Below are 19,869 nucleotides of genomic sequence, written 5' to 3'. Positions count from 1 at the left end.
TCTGTGTCCTTGAACATTAAATACAAATAATCCTTGTGCTGTTAATTATTGGCAAGTTGTCCATTTCAACCTAAGGAAATAAAGTAACTGATACACCAATAAAAGATTACTAGTTAACAGGCATTGCTTGAGAAGGGTATAAAAGAATTTCAGCATGATTTTCAATATTCTTGTCTGACCTTTGCCAACAAAAACGAAATAACTAATAATCATGAAGTGGGTGGTATCAATTCTTTTAATTTTCCTACTAAATATTACTGAATCCAGAACAATGCATAACAATGCATATGGAATAGGTAAGATATTTTGTTTTACTTTTATGTATTTTCTCTATATTAAAATTCTTAAATTTGAATTTATTCATTTGTATTAATTTATTTATCACCCTTACTGTTCTACACAGGGGAAAATATTTAATTAGTGAATATTTTTAAATGCATGATAAACTTGTAACTTTACAAGAGGTTTACAAAATTATGGCAGTGTTTAACATTATCTGTTGAATGGTTTTTATTCTTTATGTTGAATTCATTTTTGTACAGTATTTATTCAATTGATATACCTATTTACATATATATATATCAGACCATAATCCTGGTTCCATTACATGCAAACCCCCCTCAGACTGGTAAAATAAGTAATATAAGTAACATCTTTATTCTTTATTTTAGAGAAAAATGAATTATTTAACTGAAGAAGAAATAGTGTGACTGGGATACAAATGGGCAAGCAAACTATGGTGTAAATATGTTCAAAAGGATGGCTAAAATTAATAATTTTAATCACTTGATTTCCAAGCCTACTAGAGCATCACAGTACAGGGGAGAAACAAACAATTAGAAGATATAAAATATGGATTTTTAGTGTTAAGTCTACTATAAATTATTCTTAACTTTGGTTCTTAGTTTTCTAGTTTTCTTAAGTACAAAATTAAGATGTTTGGATAAATGATCCTTAATGTCTTCTTATTTCTAAAATTGTTTACTTCTAACTTAAATACAAACATTTACATGTAATAATGATTACTTTCCTGGTTGCAATTGAAAACACCATTTTTCATGAAGTTTATTTTGCTTTCCAGCTTCCATACTGGATTCTTCCCAATGCTCTGCAGAGGTGAAATTAGCTGATCTGTAAGTTTTGCTTGTGTAGATCCACTTTAAACATGCAAAGCAATGATAATTTTAGTTAAGTAATTAAATAAAATTGGGTAGTCCTATGAGTGTCTTTTTAAATATAAAAACATATGTTTAATATCAGGTTGATATTGAAGAGGTTGAGCATTGGCCTACATCCTAGATGTTAGCTTCTAGATTTCTTGCAATTCCATGGGACAAATCAAATCAGATTTTAGATACTGAAGATTAGTATCTGATCAGTGGCAACCAAAAAGAATTCAGGAATTTTTCTCATCAATACCAATAAAATGATATTGCAATATTCTCTATTTTGAATACTATTTAAATCCTAGTAATAAAAAAAAGAAGAGATTAAATATTAGATTTTCTGTTATTTTAAATATGGTGTGTTGTTCTTTTGAATGCTATTTTTCTGTACCACACTTCTGAAGTTTCTAATAAGGAATTTAAAGGAATGTGTTACTACTACTGTTTGCACACAGAGATCTGCTAAAGCAACACTTTGGGTCAACCCACAAGCACCTCAGTCTTGAATCAGACCTTGATCATGCTGGGAGTAGACACAGGCAGATGTCTGATGATCAATTCTTTGTTTAAATTTAAAAGAAACTATGAAGAATATAGATATCCTTGATTACAGTTGCATTGCAAAGAGGAGGAACCACTCTTATGGAATACTCACTTATTTTGATTTTTAACAGATATGTGTATATTTGTGGGGAATGAGGACAAAGAGAAGAATTATATTTTTCTTGGATGGCTAGAACCTAATTTCACATGAATTTTTAGCAAAGGTTACCCCCTAAATAGGTCATAACATAACAGAAACAAAAACAAGTGAAAACTAAACTTGATGCAAGGTGCTTCTTAAGCATTCATATGTATTTTTGTTTCAGAGCTACCATATTTTTTGCCCAGTTTGTTCAAGAAGCCACTTATCAGGAAGTAAGCAAAATGGTAAAAGATGTATTGCCTGTAATTGGGAAACCCTCTGGCAATGAACAGCCTGCAGGGTGTCTAGAAAACCAGGTGAGTGAATAATAATAATAATAATAATAATAATAATTATAATAATAGTAATTATTATTTGACCAAATTAAATTTGACCAAAATTTAACATGCAGAAGAGAAGATACAGGGATAGCATAAGAAACACATTTAAGTATTTGAATAATTATTGTGTGAAAGAAGCATTAGATTAATTCTGAATTGCTAAAGAGGATAGAAGAGAAAACAATGAGTGACTATTGTAAAGAGACAATATAAGCATGGTGATTAGGAGCTAATGTTCTGAAATAAGAGTATCTGGGTGACCATAGGCATATTTCTTAACTTCTTTAACCTTTAGTTTCCATATCTACAAAATAAGGAATAATAATAGCTTCTATTTCAGGATTATCATGGAAATTGATATAATTCTAGTAATAGGAATTAATTTTTATTAAGCACAGAGTGACAGGCATTTTCTAAGGAGTGTTACATACATATTATACTCAAAGTATTTTATGATATAGAACATAGCACTGATGAATCAGAATGGCTGTCCAGTGAGCCAAGAGACCCTGGCTGGGGCTTATTGGCAGAATATCAGCTTTGCTTACAAATATAAATTGATTAAATCTTTATGATAATCCAAAGGATAGATGCTAGTCTTCCAGTTGAGGAAGCCGAGTCATAGAGAGGTGAAGAAACTTGCTTAAGGGAGCTCAGATCCAATCAGGATTTCAACTAGACCAGTGGTCAGCAAACCGCGGCTTGAGAGCCACATGCAGCTCTTTGGCCCCTGGAGTGTGGCTCTTCTACAAAATACCACAGCCTGGGTGAGTCTATTTTGAAGAAGTGGTGTTAGAAGAAGTTTAAGTTTAAAAAATTTGGCTCTCAAAAGAAATTTCAATCGTTGTACTGTTGATATTTGGCTCTGTTGACTAAGGAGTTTGCCGACCACTGAACTAGACCATGTGGCTGCAGCACTAGTACCCTTGGAAGCACTATACACTGCACTGTAGTGAATGTGAGGTGCATAGCACATAGGGTTACCTAGCAAACAGCAATAACAAAATTTAAAGTCCACGTAAATTTGAATTTCAGGTAAATAATGAATACTTTTTCCAGTATAAGGATATTCTAATGTAGAAGATCAATAAATAACAGTTATTGTTACTTTATTTCAATATAGAAAAGAACTTTATAGTGACTAGAGCTACCCTAATTATGGAACAAAATGCCCAGAGAATCTTTGTCATGGTGGGTTGATGAAGTGACCAAAAGACAATGTGCCTGGAATATTTAGAGGAGATGCCATTTTAAAGATATGAAGCACTTTTTAATATGAATTTGATGATTTAATAAAGACCCCTGTTTTGCATCTCTATTTTTGGCTTGTCCTGATAATCTTTTAAGGATGTGTATAAATTCAACATCATACATTCCATATTGCAACTTTATCTCAGAGGGGAGATTTAGCGTAATTTTACAGATTGGTGATTTATCTTTATCAAGTTAAAGGCATGATTTTTTTATGTAGATTAGGTACTGGAAGATTTACTTAAGATATCCCAAATTCTCTAAATGTTAGCAACTCTGAAAGTTAAATTAAAAGTTTCCTGAAATGAATGAAACACAGTATTCCTCAGTGTCATTCTTCAGAATATTGGTGGCATCATCTGACCTTGGTAAAGTTAAGGCAACAAAAAAGGATTTTAAATATTTAAAATGTACATTTGAAATTATTTTGAGTAAATCTGTAATTATGCCCCATGAAAAATGTTCCATGTTATTTTTGTTGCATTTCAGATTTTTTGTGTGTCTAAAAATAATATCCAGTGTGGTGATTGTGGGGGAGAAGGCAGTGGGTAGAGGTGGATGAGGGGATAAATGGTGATGGAAAAAAATAAACAAAAAAACCCCTAAATATGTTGGAATTTGTATGGGGAATTATTTCCTTAATCTATATTCCTGATTTTGGATATTAGAAAAATTTTAATGTGTTTTCCAGATTTAATAAAAGTCAAGTTATCTTTTATTAAAAAGAAATCTTTCTTCTAGCTCTCTGTCTTTCTGGAAGAAATTTGCCACGAGAAGGAAATTTCTGAAAAGTATGGACTTTCACACTGCTGCAGCCAAGGTGAAGAAGAAAGACATAACTGTTTACTAGCGCATAAAAAGGCCTCTCCAGCATCCATCCCACCTTTTCAGCTTCCAGAACCTGTCACAAGTTGTAAAGAATATAAAGAAAACAGGGAGACGTTCATGAATCGGTAAGGATCCAATGCAGATGTAGATTAAAATCCCAGAAAGGGAGCAGTCCCAAGCAGAATCTAATATTTCTGCATATCACAGTTGCACTCTAAAACACGGAGAAGGAGAAGTAATGGGTCCTGCACTGGGAAGTTGGGTGAGCAGCTTTCAGTGAACCTTTCTTTCCTCAGCATGCCAGAGAGATGCAGCAGGGACCACACAGCAGACCTGCCAGTGTTCCTGTGGCCTCTTGGGATACATCTTGGCTTTTCCCTTCTACTCTCTCCATTTTAGTTTGCCCAAGGATGTATTAGTACCTCACAGAGGACTTCTTCAGAGTCAAATATTTGGTGTTTTGTGTTGAACAAATTTCCTTTAAATAAATAAAAAATGTGATCCAGGAATATGTAAGTTACACAAATATGGCTAACATTTATTGTGCACGTAGGATGTTATAAGCACATGTGTTCTTGATGCACATGATCAGATTTATGCGCACAGCAGCCTGTGAAGTCTCCTTGTCCTCTTTCTCTTCCTTTTTCTTCCTCTTTCCATTTTGCAGATGAGGAGATTGAAGTTTAGAAGATTAGAGAAATTGGGTGAGGGCACAATGCTCGTACACCCCAAGCTGGGGTTTGAACCCAGGTTCTCTGTAAGGAAAGCCTGTATCTAACCCTTAATCACTGGTGTCTCCTATGTTGCTACCTAAACCAGAAAACTGGGGGGGACTGGCCTTAGAATAAATCTGCTCTGGAGACTGACAAGATAGGTAATTCTATTCTGCACTGATGAGGAAAAACAAATCTACCTTTCTATTTTACTTGGTGGTGTCTGGCCTTGCCTGAGCCTTGAGTAGACTTACTGAAAATGACACTTTAATAAGAAGCATAGTAAGCATCTCTGCCAGTTTTGTTCTCATATTAGAATATGGTATCTGTTGTCCAATTTTTCCCCCTGGGGATTTTTAGTGAGAAAAATTTTTCATAGCACATGGACAAAAAATATGATGGTTTTCTGCATTTTTAAACATATTTCGGAGTCTACTCCCAAGCAGTAGTAGCTTTATTTTATGTGCTTGTAAATCTTAAAGTTCTATTTCATTTCACAGATACATCTATGAGATAGCAAGGAGGCATCCCTTCCTGTATGCACCTATACTTCTTTCTTTGGCTGCTCATTATGACAAAATAATTCCACTTTGTTGCAAAGCTGAAAATGCAATAGAATGCTTCCAAACAAAGGTATTATATTTGTGTGAATATCTGAACCAACACTTTCATCTGGCTATGACTCATTAAAACCAAAGTTAAAAATGGAAATATGCTTTGTATAGAAGATCATTTCCAGAATAGAGCATATTTCAGCAGTCAGATACTCTTTGGGCTAAAAAAAAAAACCCCTGAATTTGCTTTGTTTTTATTCATTCATTTATTCTTTCATTCAGCCAAAATTATTTTATTATTAAGGAAGTGAGTCTGGTGGGAATAAAGAAAGACAAATGTAGAGATGATAAATGAAAGAGAGGTAAAAGAAAAAAGTAAAAGAGGATAGAGTAAGAATAGAAGAATAGGAGGAGCAGAAGAAGAGAGAAAATAGTGAAAAGAAAACTATGATAAATGCTTTACTATGTAAATGCTTTACATTCACTATTTCTTTTAATCCTTAGAACAAATTTGAGGTGTAAGTGCAGGTGATCCAGTTGACCCTTGAACAATATAAGGGTTAGGTGTTCCTTATGTAAAATGGCAGAGATCAATGCATACTATCAGCACTCCACATTCGTGGACTCCTAACCACAGATAACAAATAGTACAGGTATTTATTGACAAAATCCACATTTAAGTGGACCTGCACAGTTCAAACTCATGTTGTTATTGTTATTTAACAATCAAGACAACTTAGATTGAGAGAAGCGAATAGCTTTTTTAGGGTCAGAGAGCTAGAACAAGATCCACAATTAATTACTTGCCATCAGAAGCCCTACAACAAAAATTTTCAAAGAATTATGACTATTTCCAGAATGTCAGGTTGTGATACAATCTTATTTTTTTTGTGGTTGAGCGGACATTTAATAAATTAGCAGGTTTCAATCTGTCTTACAGTTGTTTATTCATTATCCCAAATATGAAAGTTGTAAGATTTTTGTTTTAACATATTTTTAAAAAAATCTATGTGGCATAGATGCACATAAACTAGCTTAAAATAATGAATAAATGAATACAGTTCTAAAAAATGTATTTATAATTTTTAGTAAAAAGTTTATTTTATAGAGTTTCACATTTTACCTATACTATTGTTTTGGAAATTGTTAGAGGCTGTAATAGAAAATACATGCTTTCTTGATGCTTTGTTTCTTCGAATTTTAGGCAGCATCAATTACAAAAGAATTAAGAGAAAGCAGCTTGTTAAATCAACATGTATGTGCAGTAATGAGAAATTTTGGACCCCGAACCTTTGGAGCCATGTAAGTTAAAGTTCTATCTAGGGAACAAGGTGAGGTCTGCAGAATTACAATTTTGTAATTTAAGTTCATTTTCTTTTTGTCACTGTTGTAGGGAGCAGTTTCCTTTGATGAGAGCTAATGTGATTGAGAATCATGAAATCTTAGGATTGGAAGGAAGCTAATAGATCAATTTGCTGTTTCACATTTATTTATCTAGATGAGAAAATACTTAGAGAGGGCATCTAAGACTTATACTGTTGATCTATTCTAGATAATCTTACATTCCTGGGCTGTAATCAAATTATACATCATAGGCTGTTTTTCTAGATTCTCTTTAAAATAGATTAGCCTTCACTGATGTGTCACTTAATATTGTTGGCTTAAGTACAAGTTTTTTTCTATTAATTTTGCTTCCTAGTCTGCTTTAAATTCCATTATGTTAATTGCTGCTTTCCATGAAAACATTCATTTGAGTCAATAATATAAGAATCTAGTCACAGGAGAAAAACAAATTATCATGTGTGAAGAACTAGGATGTATTCTAACTGATGAAAGCAATGTTACTCACTGAAGTTTGCGTTCTTGTCCCAGCTGCTAAAAAGCTCAAAGGCAAATTTGGAATTTTTCAATTGGCCATATTAACTCTTACACTAGACATATTTGCTTTCTCCCTTTTTAAGTTGCCTTTATCTGTCTATCAGTCTATTATATCTATTTAACTTTATCTATCTACTAGAGGCTTGTTGCATGAATCCGTGCTCCAGTGGGGTCTCTCGCCTGGCCTGCGGGATCGGGCTGAAACTGGCTCTCCGACATCCCCCAAGGGGTCCTGGATTGTGAGAGGATGCAGGCCAGGCTGGGGGACCCCACCAGTGCACGATGATGACCGGGGAGGGACGCGGGAAGTTGACCAGCCTGGGAGGGACCGCAACAGGGCTCCAGGATTGTGTCCAACCTGTCTCACTTAGTCCTGATCAGCTGGACTCCAGCAGCAATCTAACCTACTGGTCAGAGCATCTGCCCCCTGGTGGTCAGTGCACGTCATAGTGACTGGTTGACTGTCTGCCCCCTGGTGGTCAGTGTATGTCATAGCTAGTGGTTGAGATGCCTTAGCATATCATTAGCATATTACACATTGATTGGCTGAATGGACGACCGGACGACAGGATGACTGGATGACCAGACACTTTGCATATTAGGCTTTCATTATATAGGATATTCTATCTTCTTTCTACCTATCTACCTATCTATCATCTATCTATCATCTATCTAATCTTTTCACCCACCCATCCTACTTTTATTTCATTTCTTCTATCTTTGTTGTTACAATGAAGAGGAATATAATATAAATCCAGTTAAATCATCTAGTCCAGCCTCTTCATTTTACATATGAGTAACTTGAGGGCCACAGGAATTAAAGCACTTTATCCAAGAGCATACTGCTGGACATCAGAAGCCAGTTTTCTAGGTCCTGTCATGATTTATTTTCATTATACCTATTTGTCTACTATGTAAGTGATCTTTAATTTTCTGTATTCTGACAACGAAATATTGAAGTCAGATATAAAAATCAGAACTACCAATGGTTTAGAGCTGTGCTATCCAATATGGCAGCCGCTGGCCCCACGTAGCTTCTGAGTATTTGAAAGGTCACTAGTGCAAATGGGAAACTGGGCTCTAAGTGTAAAATATACATCAGATTTCAAAGACTTGGTATGAAGAAGAGGATGCACAATATCTCATTAGTAGGTTTTAATGTTGATTGCACATTAAGATAATGTATACTTTAAAAATTTTACATTCAATATTATTTTGTATTCGTTTCAGGTGTACAGCATAGTGGTTAGACAATCATATACTTTATAAAGTGATTCCCTGGCTATTTCCAGTACCCATCTGGCACCATAGATAGTTATTACAATATTATTGTCTATAATCTTTATGCTGTACTTCATATCCATGTGACTATTTTGTAACTATCAACTTGTACTTCTTAATCCCTTCACCTTTTTTACCCAAGCCCCCAACACCTCCTCCCCTCTGGCAACCATCAACCTGTTCTCTGTATTACACTATTTTTGGTATGTGGTGTTAAAATATATTATTAAAGTGAATTTAACCTGTTTTATTTTACTTTTCAATGCAACTGCTAAAATTTTTTAAATTACACACTGGTTAAAATATTCTTCAAATTTTATTATGAAATATTTCTAGTATAGGAAAACATCTGAGCTGCTAATCAAAAAGTATTAATTATATGAATTCACATTATATTTTTTGCTTATTTGCTTATAAATTACACAGTTAAGAATATTGCACACAATAGAAGCCTACATTAAAGTTTTTAGACATGGAGTTAGGTCCAAGATTGACTGAAATTTCTTCTTGGGAGAGGTCAAATTTATGTTTTACCCTCTCATTCTATTAGAAATGTAAAGATTGATTCATTAACTGGTTTATTTAAATTTATCTTAGTAATAACTATAAATTAGATACTTTTCTAATGATTTTATTATTTGATATCCATAAGTGATTAAACTTAAATCTTGTGAATTTATTAAGAAAATTTATCTTCATTAGTAGTAGCATCACCAGCTGCTCTAGGGAGTAGGGGTTTCACCTAGACATCTCTTAAATTTAATGAAATGCAGTAGGAAAAATATTTTTATGTCATGTCTTACCTTCCTTTTGGGCCACACTACATGTCTTGGTATGATGACACATCAGAATGTTTATTCTGCTCCATTTTCTTGTCCCATTTTATTGATTTACAAATACAGACCCCTCCCTGTATTCTCAGAATTATATATTTTTTCTCCCACGTAAAAAATGATTGTCATACTCGTGGAATTTTCCATTTCTTACTTGTTTATCCTTTTTCTATTTTTTCACTCCACTCACTACACTGATCCTAAATGCTCAGCATCAAGGACGAACAGCAAAAAGATAGGTTTCATTGAAATTCCTGGGAAGCGTTTTAGGTAAAGACAAGTCACTTCCAAACCTTTTGTGGGACCAGGTCATAATTACAGAGCCACTCCCTTGGGAAGTTGCTGCAACCAACAAGACTTGTAACACTTTTCTTTCCCTCTTGAAACAACAAGGTTATTTCAGTTCTTTGTCTTTGGAAATGAAATTATTTTTCTACTTGATAAATGTTATTTAATTTTGATAAATAATCAAGATTTATTTCTAATTCTTTTTTTTTTTTCTCTCTCTCTAGAACCATTACAAAATTGAGTCAAAAGTTTCCCCAAACTAATTTTACTGAAATTCAGAAACTGGTCCTAGATGTGGCTCACACACATGAGGAATGCTGCAGAGGAAACGTGCTGGAGTGTCTGCAGGATGCGGTGAGGAGTCTTGCTTCCTAAAAAAAGAGACATATTTCCACTCCCTTTTCTTTCCTTTGCTCTCATTCTAAATGGGAGAAGGCTATCTGACTTGAGCTGGTCACAGGCAATGGTAGCTAGCTGACTCAGTGAAGTTAGACTTGGTGCTAGTGAAGCAAACCGTCTTTTGTTGATCCTGCCTTTCACTTAAGGGATGCTCTCCTCTTGTGAGTCCAGCACCCATTCATTCTTACTTCTGAAGGAGATGGAACCATCTCAGAAGGTCTCCACATCAGATTTGGGGAGGGGGAGCAGACTCTTTACTTTTAATGTATTTGGTTTCCATCCATTTGTTCTTCCATTTGACAAAGACATATTAAATAATTCCTCTGCAATAGCCACTGTAAAGGACATTTGTCATCAATGCACACGCTGACCTAAAGGCATTTATAGGCTGATAGGAGAGCTAAGACAGATGACCTCCTTGGGATAGGTGTTGTCTTTTGTTTATTGTTATCTCCGTAGGCTGCCAGCACAATTCCTGGCACTTGGGAGACACTCTATTATACATTAACTGGAGGCTGGCCACTTTCCTGATCGCGGGGGACCTAGAGTTCCACCGTGCCCTGGCTGGGGCCCAGAGCTCCCTTCCGCTGCTGCACCATGGCCAGAGCCCAGGGACCAGTCATTTGGTCGTCCCTCACTGCGCCTTCCCTCCTCTCCCCCCCCCCCCCCCGCCAGCCTGGTAGCCCCACACAGCCTCCTGCTCGGTTGTTTGTTCGGTCATGATGGCCCCTGGCTTTTTATATATTAGAATAGATTTAGTATATGAGTACAACAAAGTAACACAGAAACTATTCTATAAGGTAAAGATATAGCCATTCCAAAGAGAGGTACAAATAAAGGGTTCTAGGAAAATTAAAAACCAAGACCAAACCACCCTAACAACAGAATCCATTGAGAATGCCATAGTCAGTCACAATTTATGCAGTGTGGCATTGGTCTATTTTGGCCAACCCTAGGCTTCCTAGATATTATATGAGAGTTCTGTCTATTCTGAAATCACTCCCTCTCTGGTCCTATGATACACCTTCTTCTCCAAGAAGGCTTAAACATGGTTTCCAGAAGGTGGAAAGTGAAGGTAAAATGTTCATTTAAGTGGCAATTTGGCTGAGCTAGTCTTGGAAGTTAGCAAGGAGTCACAACTGCAGGGAGAGTGACAGTCTTTGAGCACAGGCAGAGACCCTGGTGTAAGGAGTGGGGGAAGATGAACTGAGAGGGGGCTGCCACCAAGACAGATTTTCTTATTTTATTTACTTTACCTTTTAGAAGTATTTATATGCAGATAAGGAACAATAAATGAGAACAATTTTGTCTTTCTTTGAGGTCAGTTTTCTCAGTTTTAATTGACAATTTTATTACTTTGTATAGTCATTTAAAAATTAGTTTTTCAATTTTTTGGAACTCATAAGCACTTTTTCTTTTAAAGTGGAAACATTAATTGCAATATGGTATGTAATTTGGATTTTAATGACCGAATTATGAGTTCTAATCGTCCCTGTTGAGAATGCACAGAATGTTCAGTCCTGTCAGGGGAATGTGCATTCTGTTGCTTTCTGGCCACTTAAGTGAACTATTTCATCATCGATAGTCTGCCCTCTGGAGGTCATTATGGGTCACTGCAGATTGTTTTGTTAAAGATAGAGCAGAAGGTTTGCTCTCCATGTTATATCAACAGCAAATGTATTTAGCAACAAATTTCAACATTAATAGAAATATATACATAAATGTGCATGTAATTTGGTTTGAGGAGTACATTTATCTCTTGTTTTTAAAAGCTTCCTATTAAACGAGTAGGTTTTAGACACTAAAAAAAATTGAATAAACGGGTAGAAAGGAGTAAGGAAAGGCAACATTGGGAGAAAGCACTAAAACAGGAGACAAGGTAAAATGTCTTCTTCTTTCCTTACTTTCATTATGGTTCCCTTTCCCCCTTCCTTCCTTCCTTCCTTCTTTCCTTCCTTCCTTCCTTCCTTCCTTCCTTCCTTCCTTCCTTCTTTCCTCCTTCCTTCTTTCCTTCCTTCCTTCCTTCCACTTTCCTTCCTTCCTCCCTGAAACTGGCCCTGAGGTTCTACATTAAACCTTAAAATGTATGCTTTATTTTTTCTATCACAGGAAAAAATTATGTTCTACATATGTTCTCAACAAGATACTCTGTCAAGCAAAATAGCAGAATGCTGCAAATTGCCCACACTTGAACTTGGTCAATGCATAATTCATGCAGAAAATGATGACAAACCTGAAGGTTTATCTCCAACTCTAAATAGGTTTTTAGGAGAGAGAGATTTCAACCAATTTTCTTCAAGGGAAAAAGACCTCTTTATGGCAAGGTAAACACACTCTATCAATGTACATTCACACAAATAAAGATTATGTAGCTGACAGCTTTGTGTTGTTGAAATGCGGGGTGAAGGCTATGGATTTTTAGCTTGGTATGTGAGAATAATGCAAGAATGTCCTTAAGCAAAATATATTTGAGCAGATAACTAGGGAATAAGGAATAAAATCTATCTTTATTGATGGGACTTTCACCTATACTATTATTAAATGCTTGCTTTTTAGGCTGTAGTCTATTTTTGTATGAATTTCTCTGGAATCTGAAGCATTGTCATCCCCATATGGATTGCTCATAGGAAGATCCCCTTTGAACTTCCAGATAGGATGTGAATATTTTTAAAAAAGAAGGGTTCATGATTCAGAATGTGCTTTTTCACTGTGCATATTTTACCCCCCCTCAATATAATGCAATAGTTAATGCTAGATAAAAGGACTTTTATTAGGAGAGTTTATTTGCTATTTATTGAACTCATGTTTTATTTTTGTAAGGAAAAGGTTTTTAGAGACATTTGCAGTCTAGTAATTTGTTGTAATTGATATGGTATGTTCTCATTTTGTTTGCCTTTAAGGGAACAAGCAGTCAATGCATTTTCCTTTATTGTACAGTGTATATCTATGGACACTATTAGAGGAGGAATTTGTGCAGCTCTTAGGGCATTATGCGTAATGATCTCCAAAGTTCTGTCTAAATTTAAGAGTCTGTTTCTAATGTAGTAATGAAAATAATGGACCAATTTTCTCTTTAATATTCCCCCAGGATATTACTCCATTTTTACATTAAAATTAGACATTCACACATTGTTTGCACAGCTAAATAAAATTATGCAAAATAAGAACAATGCCAATATTTAAGAACCCATATTGACAATTTATTGGTGGCAGAACTCACATAACCCATTTCTATAATCTGGGAATACAATTAGTAAATTCAAGAGTTATCTTTAAATTTACATATCCGTACATGTCCACAGCTTGTTGTTTATGTAATTGAAGCAGTTCCTCAATTGGAAAGGTTCTTTGCAATAGAAATTTTAACAGCCGAGAATGATCTTCCCCCAGATACTTGTGTGGCTCCCTTCACCCAGGTTTCTGGTCTGAAAGAGCTACCAGAAGGAATTTTCTTGACTACACACTCCAACTTAGGTGTTACCTCTTTTTCTCTCTTCTACCTTCCTTTATTTCTCTTCATTGATTTATCACCACTGGAAGTCAGATGACACATTTCTTGTTTACTTTTTTCTGTCTCCCTGTAATGTATGCTTTTGAGAGGTCGACATTTTATCTTATACATTATTGAAAATTTGCTGCTTAAAGGAATGCTTGCATAGAGTTAGCACTGGAAAAATTATTTGTTGAATAAATGAATGTAAAGTCCACAATTAAAAAGCCAAAATGAAGGTTGCAAAAGAAGACAAAACACAGCATTTTAAAACAATTTGAGGTATTATAATTTGTACTAATAGTTTTGCCATGAAGATAGTTTAAATTATATTTGATCTCCAGGGTTATTTATTTGAATTTTAGTTCCTGCTTGCCATATAACAAAGGAAGAATTTATCTCTTAATTCTAATAACTTGATTTTTTTCACACATATTTCAGATTTACTTATGAATATTCAAGAAGACATACTAAGTTTGCTGTCCCAGTAATTCTAAGAGTTGCTAAAGGATATCAGGAGTTGTTGGAGAAGTGTTCCCAGTCTCAAAACCCTCTTGAATGCCAGGATAAAGGGGTAAATTGCTCTAGCTTTGTAGGGAGAATATGAAATACTAGATAGATATCATCCATTAAAAATGCTGTTAGTTTGAAATTATCTAGTTATTAACTAATGGTTAGCTAGCTATATCTATTAATTAGTCATCTAGGTATTAAATAGCTATTAACTAGTTGTCAACAACTAGTGGCTTACTTTGGAAATAAAAATGTTACTCATAATTATTTGATGAACAGAATAAAAATAATCATTTTTAACAGCTCCAGAAAGGCAATGATTTGTATAGAAAGAACTACAATCCTTTATCCAAAGATTGAATTCTGTCATCAGATAACTTGGTGATTCACAAAGTTTTAAACTTAATCTTCTCAAAGTCCATTTGCTTTAATTCTCACAATTCAAACTTTGCCACTTTAATGTTTTAAAAAATCCTTCTAAAATAGCTTTCTCTAAGATTGATATCATCATAGAATAAAGTATTATTGGTCAATTTTTACATACAAAGTTGTGTGTCCAGGAAGAGAAAAAAAAAAGTATGAAATAATGTTTGTATTTTCAGGAAGAAGAATTAGAGAAATATATCCAGGAGAGCCAAGCATTGGCAAAGCGAAGTTGTGGCCTCTTCCAGAAACTAGGAGAATATTACTTACAAAATGCGTATGTTTTTTTTAAAGCAGTGTTTTTGGTGATTTAAAATTATGAACCCGTGAGGGAAATATACATCTACATTGGTCTCTCATCTGACTCTAATTTCAGCTCCTATTTCAGATTGGGAGTCAGTATAATGTGATCACCCAATTTCCCCTGGGAGAAGGCAGCCCTCCCCGTTCCCTGGTTCAGGAAGCAACATGCATGGCCTGTGAAGTCTGATTGGTGGCACCGGCTTTGATTTCCCCCAAATCAAGCAGTAAAGCTATCCATTCTGTCAGAGTCTGTCTTGGTTAAAGCACCAAAAGATCAAAGTTAAAATCAATGAAGCTTCTGAGGTTGGGAATAAGAGTCAACCTTCTGTCCAGGGGTTGCTTTCCCATTGTGATAAGTTGGTATCACAGGAGTATAAGGGGTGGTTGTTAGAATAATCGCATCTCCAAAGTTAGTCCAAATACCCTGTGGATGATAAAATGAGCTGAGTTCATGTCTTCTGACACCAAAAGAAGGTCTTGGAGAAGTGAGTCCAAAGACTCGTGAATGACTTAGCAGGATTTGGTGACAAATGCCTTTCAGGTTTCTTGTTGCTTACACAAAGAAAGCCCCTCAGCTGACCCCCCCTGAGCTGATGGCCTACACCAGGAAAATGGCAAGCGCAGCAGCCACCTGTTGCAGGCTCAGCGAGGAGAAACAATTGGCCTGCGGTGAGGGAGCGGTGAGTGTTTTGTCTAGTCTCATCTAGTTTCTGCTCTGTTTGATTGAAAGGGCCTCAAAATTCCCATTTAGAGGAAATGGTAAAAACCAGTGTGGAGGTGACTTTAGTAGACTTATTCATGTAGTTGCAGTTGGAGGGTGTGTGAGAACTCAGCTCTGATCAGTTAGCATGTGGCCAGGCTTCCTGTCCTAGAATGGCTGGTGAAATGCAACCAGTTTATTCAACAATGTCTGAGCAAGCTTTACGTAAAGGGAGAAGAGACTGGCCAACACATCATTCACTCCAAGATTTCCTTGTTTTCTTCACTAAATATTTACTTTAATGTTGAAAAGAAAGAAAAAGGCTTCATTTTTGATGGATTAAAATTAGTCATGTTCTTTTTAGCCATATTTATAATTTTATCCTTTGTAGTATAATCGTATTCTGATTTTAGGAATAAGTTGTTCCCTTTTGGGTGTAGGGTACAGAACAGGGTAAGTCCCACGTTTTCAATAGTAAAATGACTGATGTTACCAGTGTCCTACATATGATTACAGTTTTTTTTAATCTTTTTTCTTAAAGTCACAATTATGACCAAAATTGTATACACATTTTCCTCTTTTTCTCTTTTTAATGATGGGGAGTGATTTGCCAGTTAGTCTTCATGTCTTGGGACTTTTCACCAGAGATTAGAAGGAAAAGGAGAATTTCTTGTGATTAAGCATCATCTTTGTTTTTTATTGATTTCTCTATGTTGGGATGATGCAAGGATGTAGGATAGTGGAATGGTTCAAGAGTGTGTTCTGGCAGGGGGCGGGGGGGCTTCTGACTATAGTCCCTTCCCATTTTCAACATTTGTTAGTCATTTCACACTGGGGAAGATAGTTACCTCACTAAGCTTGAGCTTTTCCATCTGGCATATCATCCTCATAAGATGGCTATTAAAAGATGATGTGCCCAACTCACTTGTATTAGGACTAGCCTAAGACATGTGCACACAAAAAGTATGTTGGCCCTTATTACTAGTTATTAGTAGGTGCTTGAAAATAGCTCCGAAGTATGGAAGGTAGGAGGATTCCACATTAGGAAAACCTTAAACACACACACACACACACACACACACACACACACACACACACACACACACGAAATGACTAAATTTGTACTATTCTTACCTTCAGAAGGTGATTCTCCGGGTCCCAAAAGTAAAATAGAAAACTCAACCAGATAACAAGGAAAATGTAAGCCATGTATTGATTTCCTAGGTCAGGGAAGACACTTTTCCCCTTTGGAAGCATCTTTCAAAAAACTAAAATAGAGTTGAAGAGACTATCTTCAACATCACCCATAGAACACCTGTCACTGAATGCTGAAGTTCATCCCAAATAAATGGGTAAACAAGGATCTACAATGTAGCAATATATGATACTATACAGACAGCAAATTTTCTTGTAATATTAATTAAGTTATAATATATTAAAATTATTGCAATAATTTTCTGGAAACCTGAATCAATTTTATGGCGAATGCTCAATCCCCTTGCTTTCTTTTTTCCCATTCTCCTAACTAGGCGGACCTTATTATTGGCCAATTATGCATCAGGCATGGAGAGATGCCTATAAACACTGCTGTTGGCCAGTGCTGCACTTCTTCGTATGCCAACAGGAGGCCGTGCTTCAGCAGCTTGGTGGTGGATGAAACATACGTCCCTCCACCGTTCTCTGATGACAAGTTCATCTTCCATAAGGATCTGTGTCAAGCTCAGGGTGTAGCACTGCAAACCATGAAGCAACAGTAAGAAATTGTTATTTGCTAGCATGGAGAAGGCTGACAACACCAAATAGCTGTTGATATTTCTATGCTACACACCCAACACTCTTGGGCTCCTCAGAGAACAGCATTACTCCAAAGTACTGAAAGTGGCTTTCAAAATAGTCTTCTCTCAGTGACTTCACAGCCTCACTGGAATGTAGATCTGGAAAAAAATCAGTAAGGCAGACAATTTCCTGTTTGTAAAACAGTCTCTACTGGAACTATTGTGGTAATGTTATTTTGGGACTGCGGAAAATGGGCAATTTATTTTGGGGAATTAGGATATATCTTTACAATAAGTCTGGATACTTTCATTCCAAAACACCACTGAATCCTTTTTCACATAATTGACTCTTTGAAAAGAATATCTATATCTAATTCAGCCATTAAGTGTGGGTGTTAAGAAATGGAATGCACATTTCTATTAATTGTGGGAGGCATTCTGTAATGGTAATGGTAATGCAAGTCAATGAAACGCATGGTCTCCAAATCCCCATGCATTTTAATACTCGCCTGTTTTGTAAATGGTCTTCCTTCATTTTGGAAAACCTGGTATTCCCTTTTTTCTCTGTTAAAATATGGGGTGTGTTGCAAGGTACAGTAAGCATGCTATCTCTTCTGGCAGGCCTTTCCTATTGCTCCATCCAACATTAATTCCAACATGAAAGCATTGCTCAATGAGTAGAGCAGGCAGTTAGTATTGCTAGTGCACAGGTAAGGGTGTCATAATTATGAATGGCAGGTATTGGCAAATCTGGGCCTCTGAGAAGAGAGAATTGGAACAATATTCTGGATTATTAAGAAATAGACTGTATTTCACTACATGTAAGTGTGGTGGAGCTATTAAGTAATGTTTCCTCTATAATCTGCACAAATTCAGACCAGTGGAACACATGGCATGTTTCTAGACTGTCTTTCTAATGAAAGTATTAGACAAGGTGTGTGAGCTAAGTCTGGGAATGGGATGATGGAAAGAGGGTTTATGACGAAGGTTGCCAAGACTCTGAATATTCTCTACGAGAAAGCCTTTAGAAAAATATCATTGCATAACAGACTTCTCTCGCATTTTGTTTTGTTTTAAATCATAGGTTTCTCATTAACCTGGTGAAGCAAAAGCCACAAATATCAGAGGAACAACTTGAGGCTGTCATTGCAGATTTCTCTGGCCTCTTGGAAAAGTGCTGCCAAGGTCAAGAACAGGAAGTCTGCTTTGCAGAAGAGGCATGTGCAGCTCATTTTCACAATCAAAATACTTAGTACAGAATTTTCTGCAACAAATAATGAAAAAGAACACCCCACTGATCTATAACTTTAAAATAATGCCGGAGAGATGTACATTTCATTTAGAAATAGATTGAAGAATTAGGTGACATTTAAAAAATAATCATAGTTTTCTCACCAAATATTAGGAAGTAGTATAATTTAAAATATATTAAGAGAATTACTCATTTTGATTTATTTCCTAGTAGATAAAGTAATAAAGTGAATATATGGTGAATTGATGATAATTTAGATAGTTTCTGACATAAAAGTTATCTGTTCAGCCGAATATATTAAGTGGATTATTAGCAAATGAATTGTACAAACAGGATCCTGGGGGAATATTTACAGAAAATATATTTGAACTCCTTTGGAAACATGGCTTTGAATATCAACAGACTAGTAGTTAGGAATTATCTTAATCTAATTATTTAGCAATTTTAGCTTTTTTTGTAACTGGCTACATTTTGTAAGTCTAATTTATATTATTAAATATCTAAATATAGCATCACTACATTTAAAAAATATATTGTATAATTTAGCCTTTTTGCCAATTTTGTCTATTTCCTAGTGTAAAAGTTTAGAATTTTAATATAAATTCCAAAGATACTGTATATAATATTTAGAAATCTTGAGCTTTTAATAGGTAATATAATTAAATGTGCTTGAGTGTGTATACTTACCAGTATGTGGCTGTGTTTCAGAGATTAGTGTAGGAAAAACAAAATCTACTATTGATCTGAATGGATTTTTGTCTCTCTCTGGCTGCCATTGTCCCAGCTTGTTGGCATCAGAAATGTATATCTTAATTTTTTTAACTTGGTTCATCTATAAACCTGCAAATTCACCCTTGGATAGTGGAGAATTAACTGTATGACTAGAACAGTAACCAATTTCTTTATCTAATGATTCTTATTTGTTCTTAATTTGCAGGGTCCAAAACTGATTTCAAAAACTCGTGCTGCTTTGGGAGTTTAAATTATCTCAGGTAACAAAAAGTTCAGACAAAGCTATTTACTGTTGAAATTTCCCAAATATCAATCTATAGTGAAATACATCCTAACAACTACCATTAAATGCTTTTTCTACCAAATAAATGCAATTCAATAAAAAATCTTTATTTTAAAGATACTGAAACAAAATTATGCCTAAAATGTTAATTAGTGACTCAATGAGCTCAAAATTCTTTGAG

General features: G+C 35.3%; 1 protein-coding gene across 1 annotated transcript; it reads left to right on the top strand.

The window, feature by feature from the left end:
- Window positions 1-211: 211 nt before the first annotated feature.
- Window positions 212-19,655, top strand: AFP (alpha fetoprotein). Its single transcript, XM_028138127.2, has 14 exons — window positions 212-296; window positions 1,082-1,133; window positions 2,036-2,168; window positions 4,185-4,396; window positions 5,485-5,617; window positions 6,743-6,840; window positions 10,043-10,172; window positions 12,327-12,541; window positions 14,149-14,281; window positions 14,823-14,920; window positions 15,488-15,626; window positions 17,176-17,399; window positions 18,506-18,638; window positions 19,611-19,655. The coding sequence occupies exons 1-14, from the start codon at window positions 212-214 to the stop codon at window positions 19,653-19,655; spliced, it is 1,830 nt and encodes a 609-aa protein (XP_027993928.2).
- The last annotated feature ends 214 nt before the right edge of the window (window positions 19,656-19,869 follow it).

Source organism: Eptesicus fuscus, chromosome 2 (assembly GCF_027574615.1).
Source record: "Eptesicus fuscus isolate TK198812 chromosome 2, DD_ASM_mEF_20220401, whole genome shotgun sequence".
Classification (NCBI taxonomy): domain Eukaryota; kingdom Metazoa; phylum Chordata; class Mammalia; order Chiroptera; family Vespertilionidae; genus Eptesicus; species Eptesicus fuscus.
Note: the sequence above shows the minus strand (reverse complement) of the source record. Positions and strands in the feature narration are given on the sequence as shown.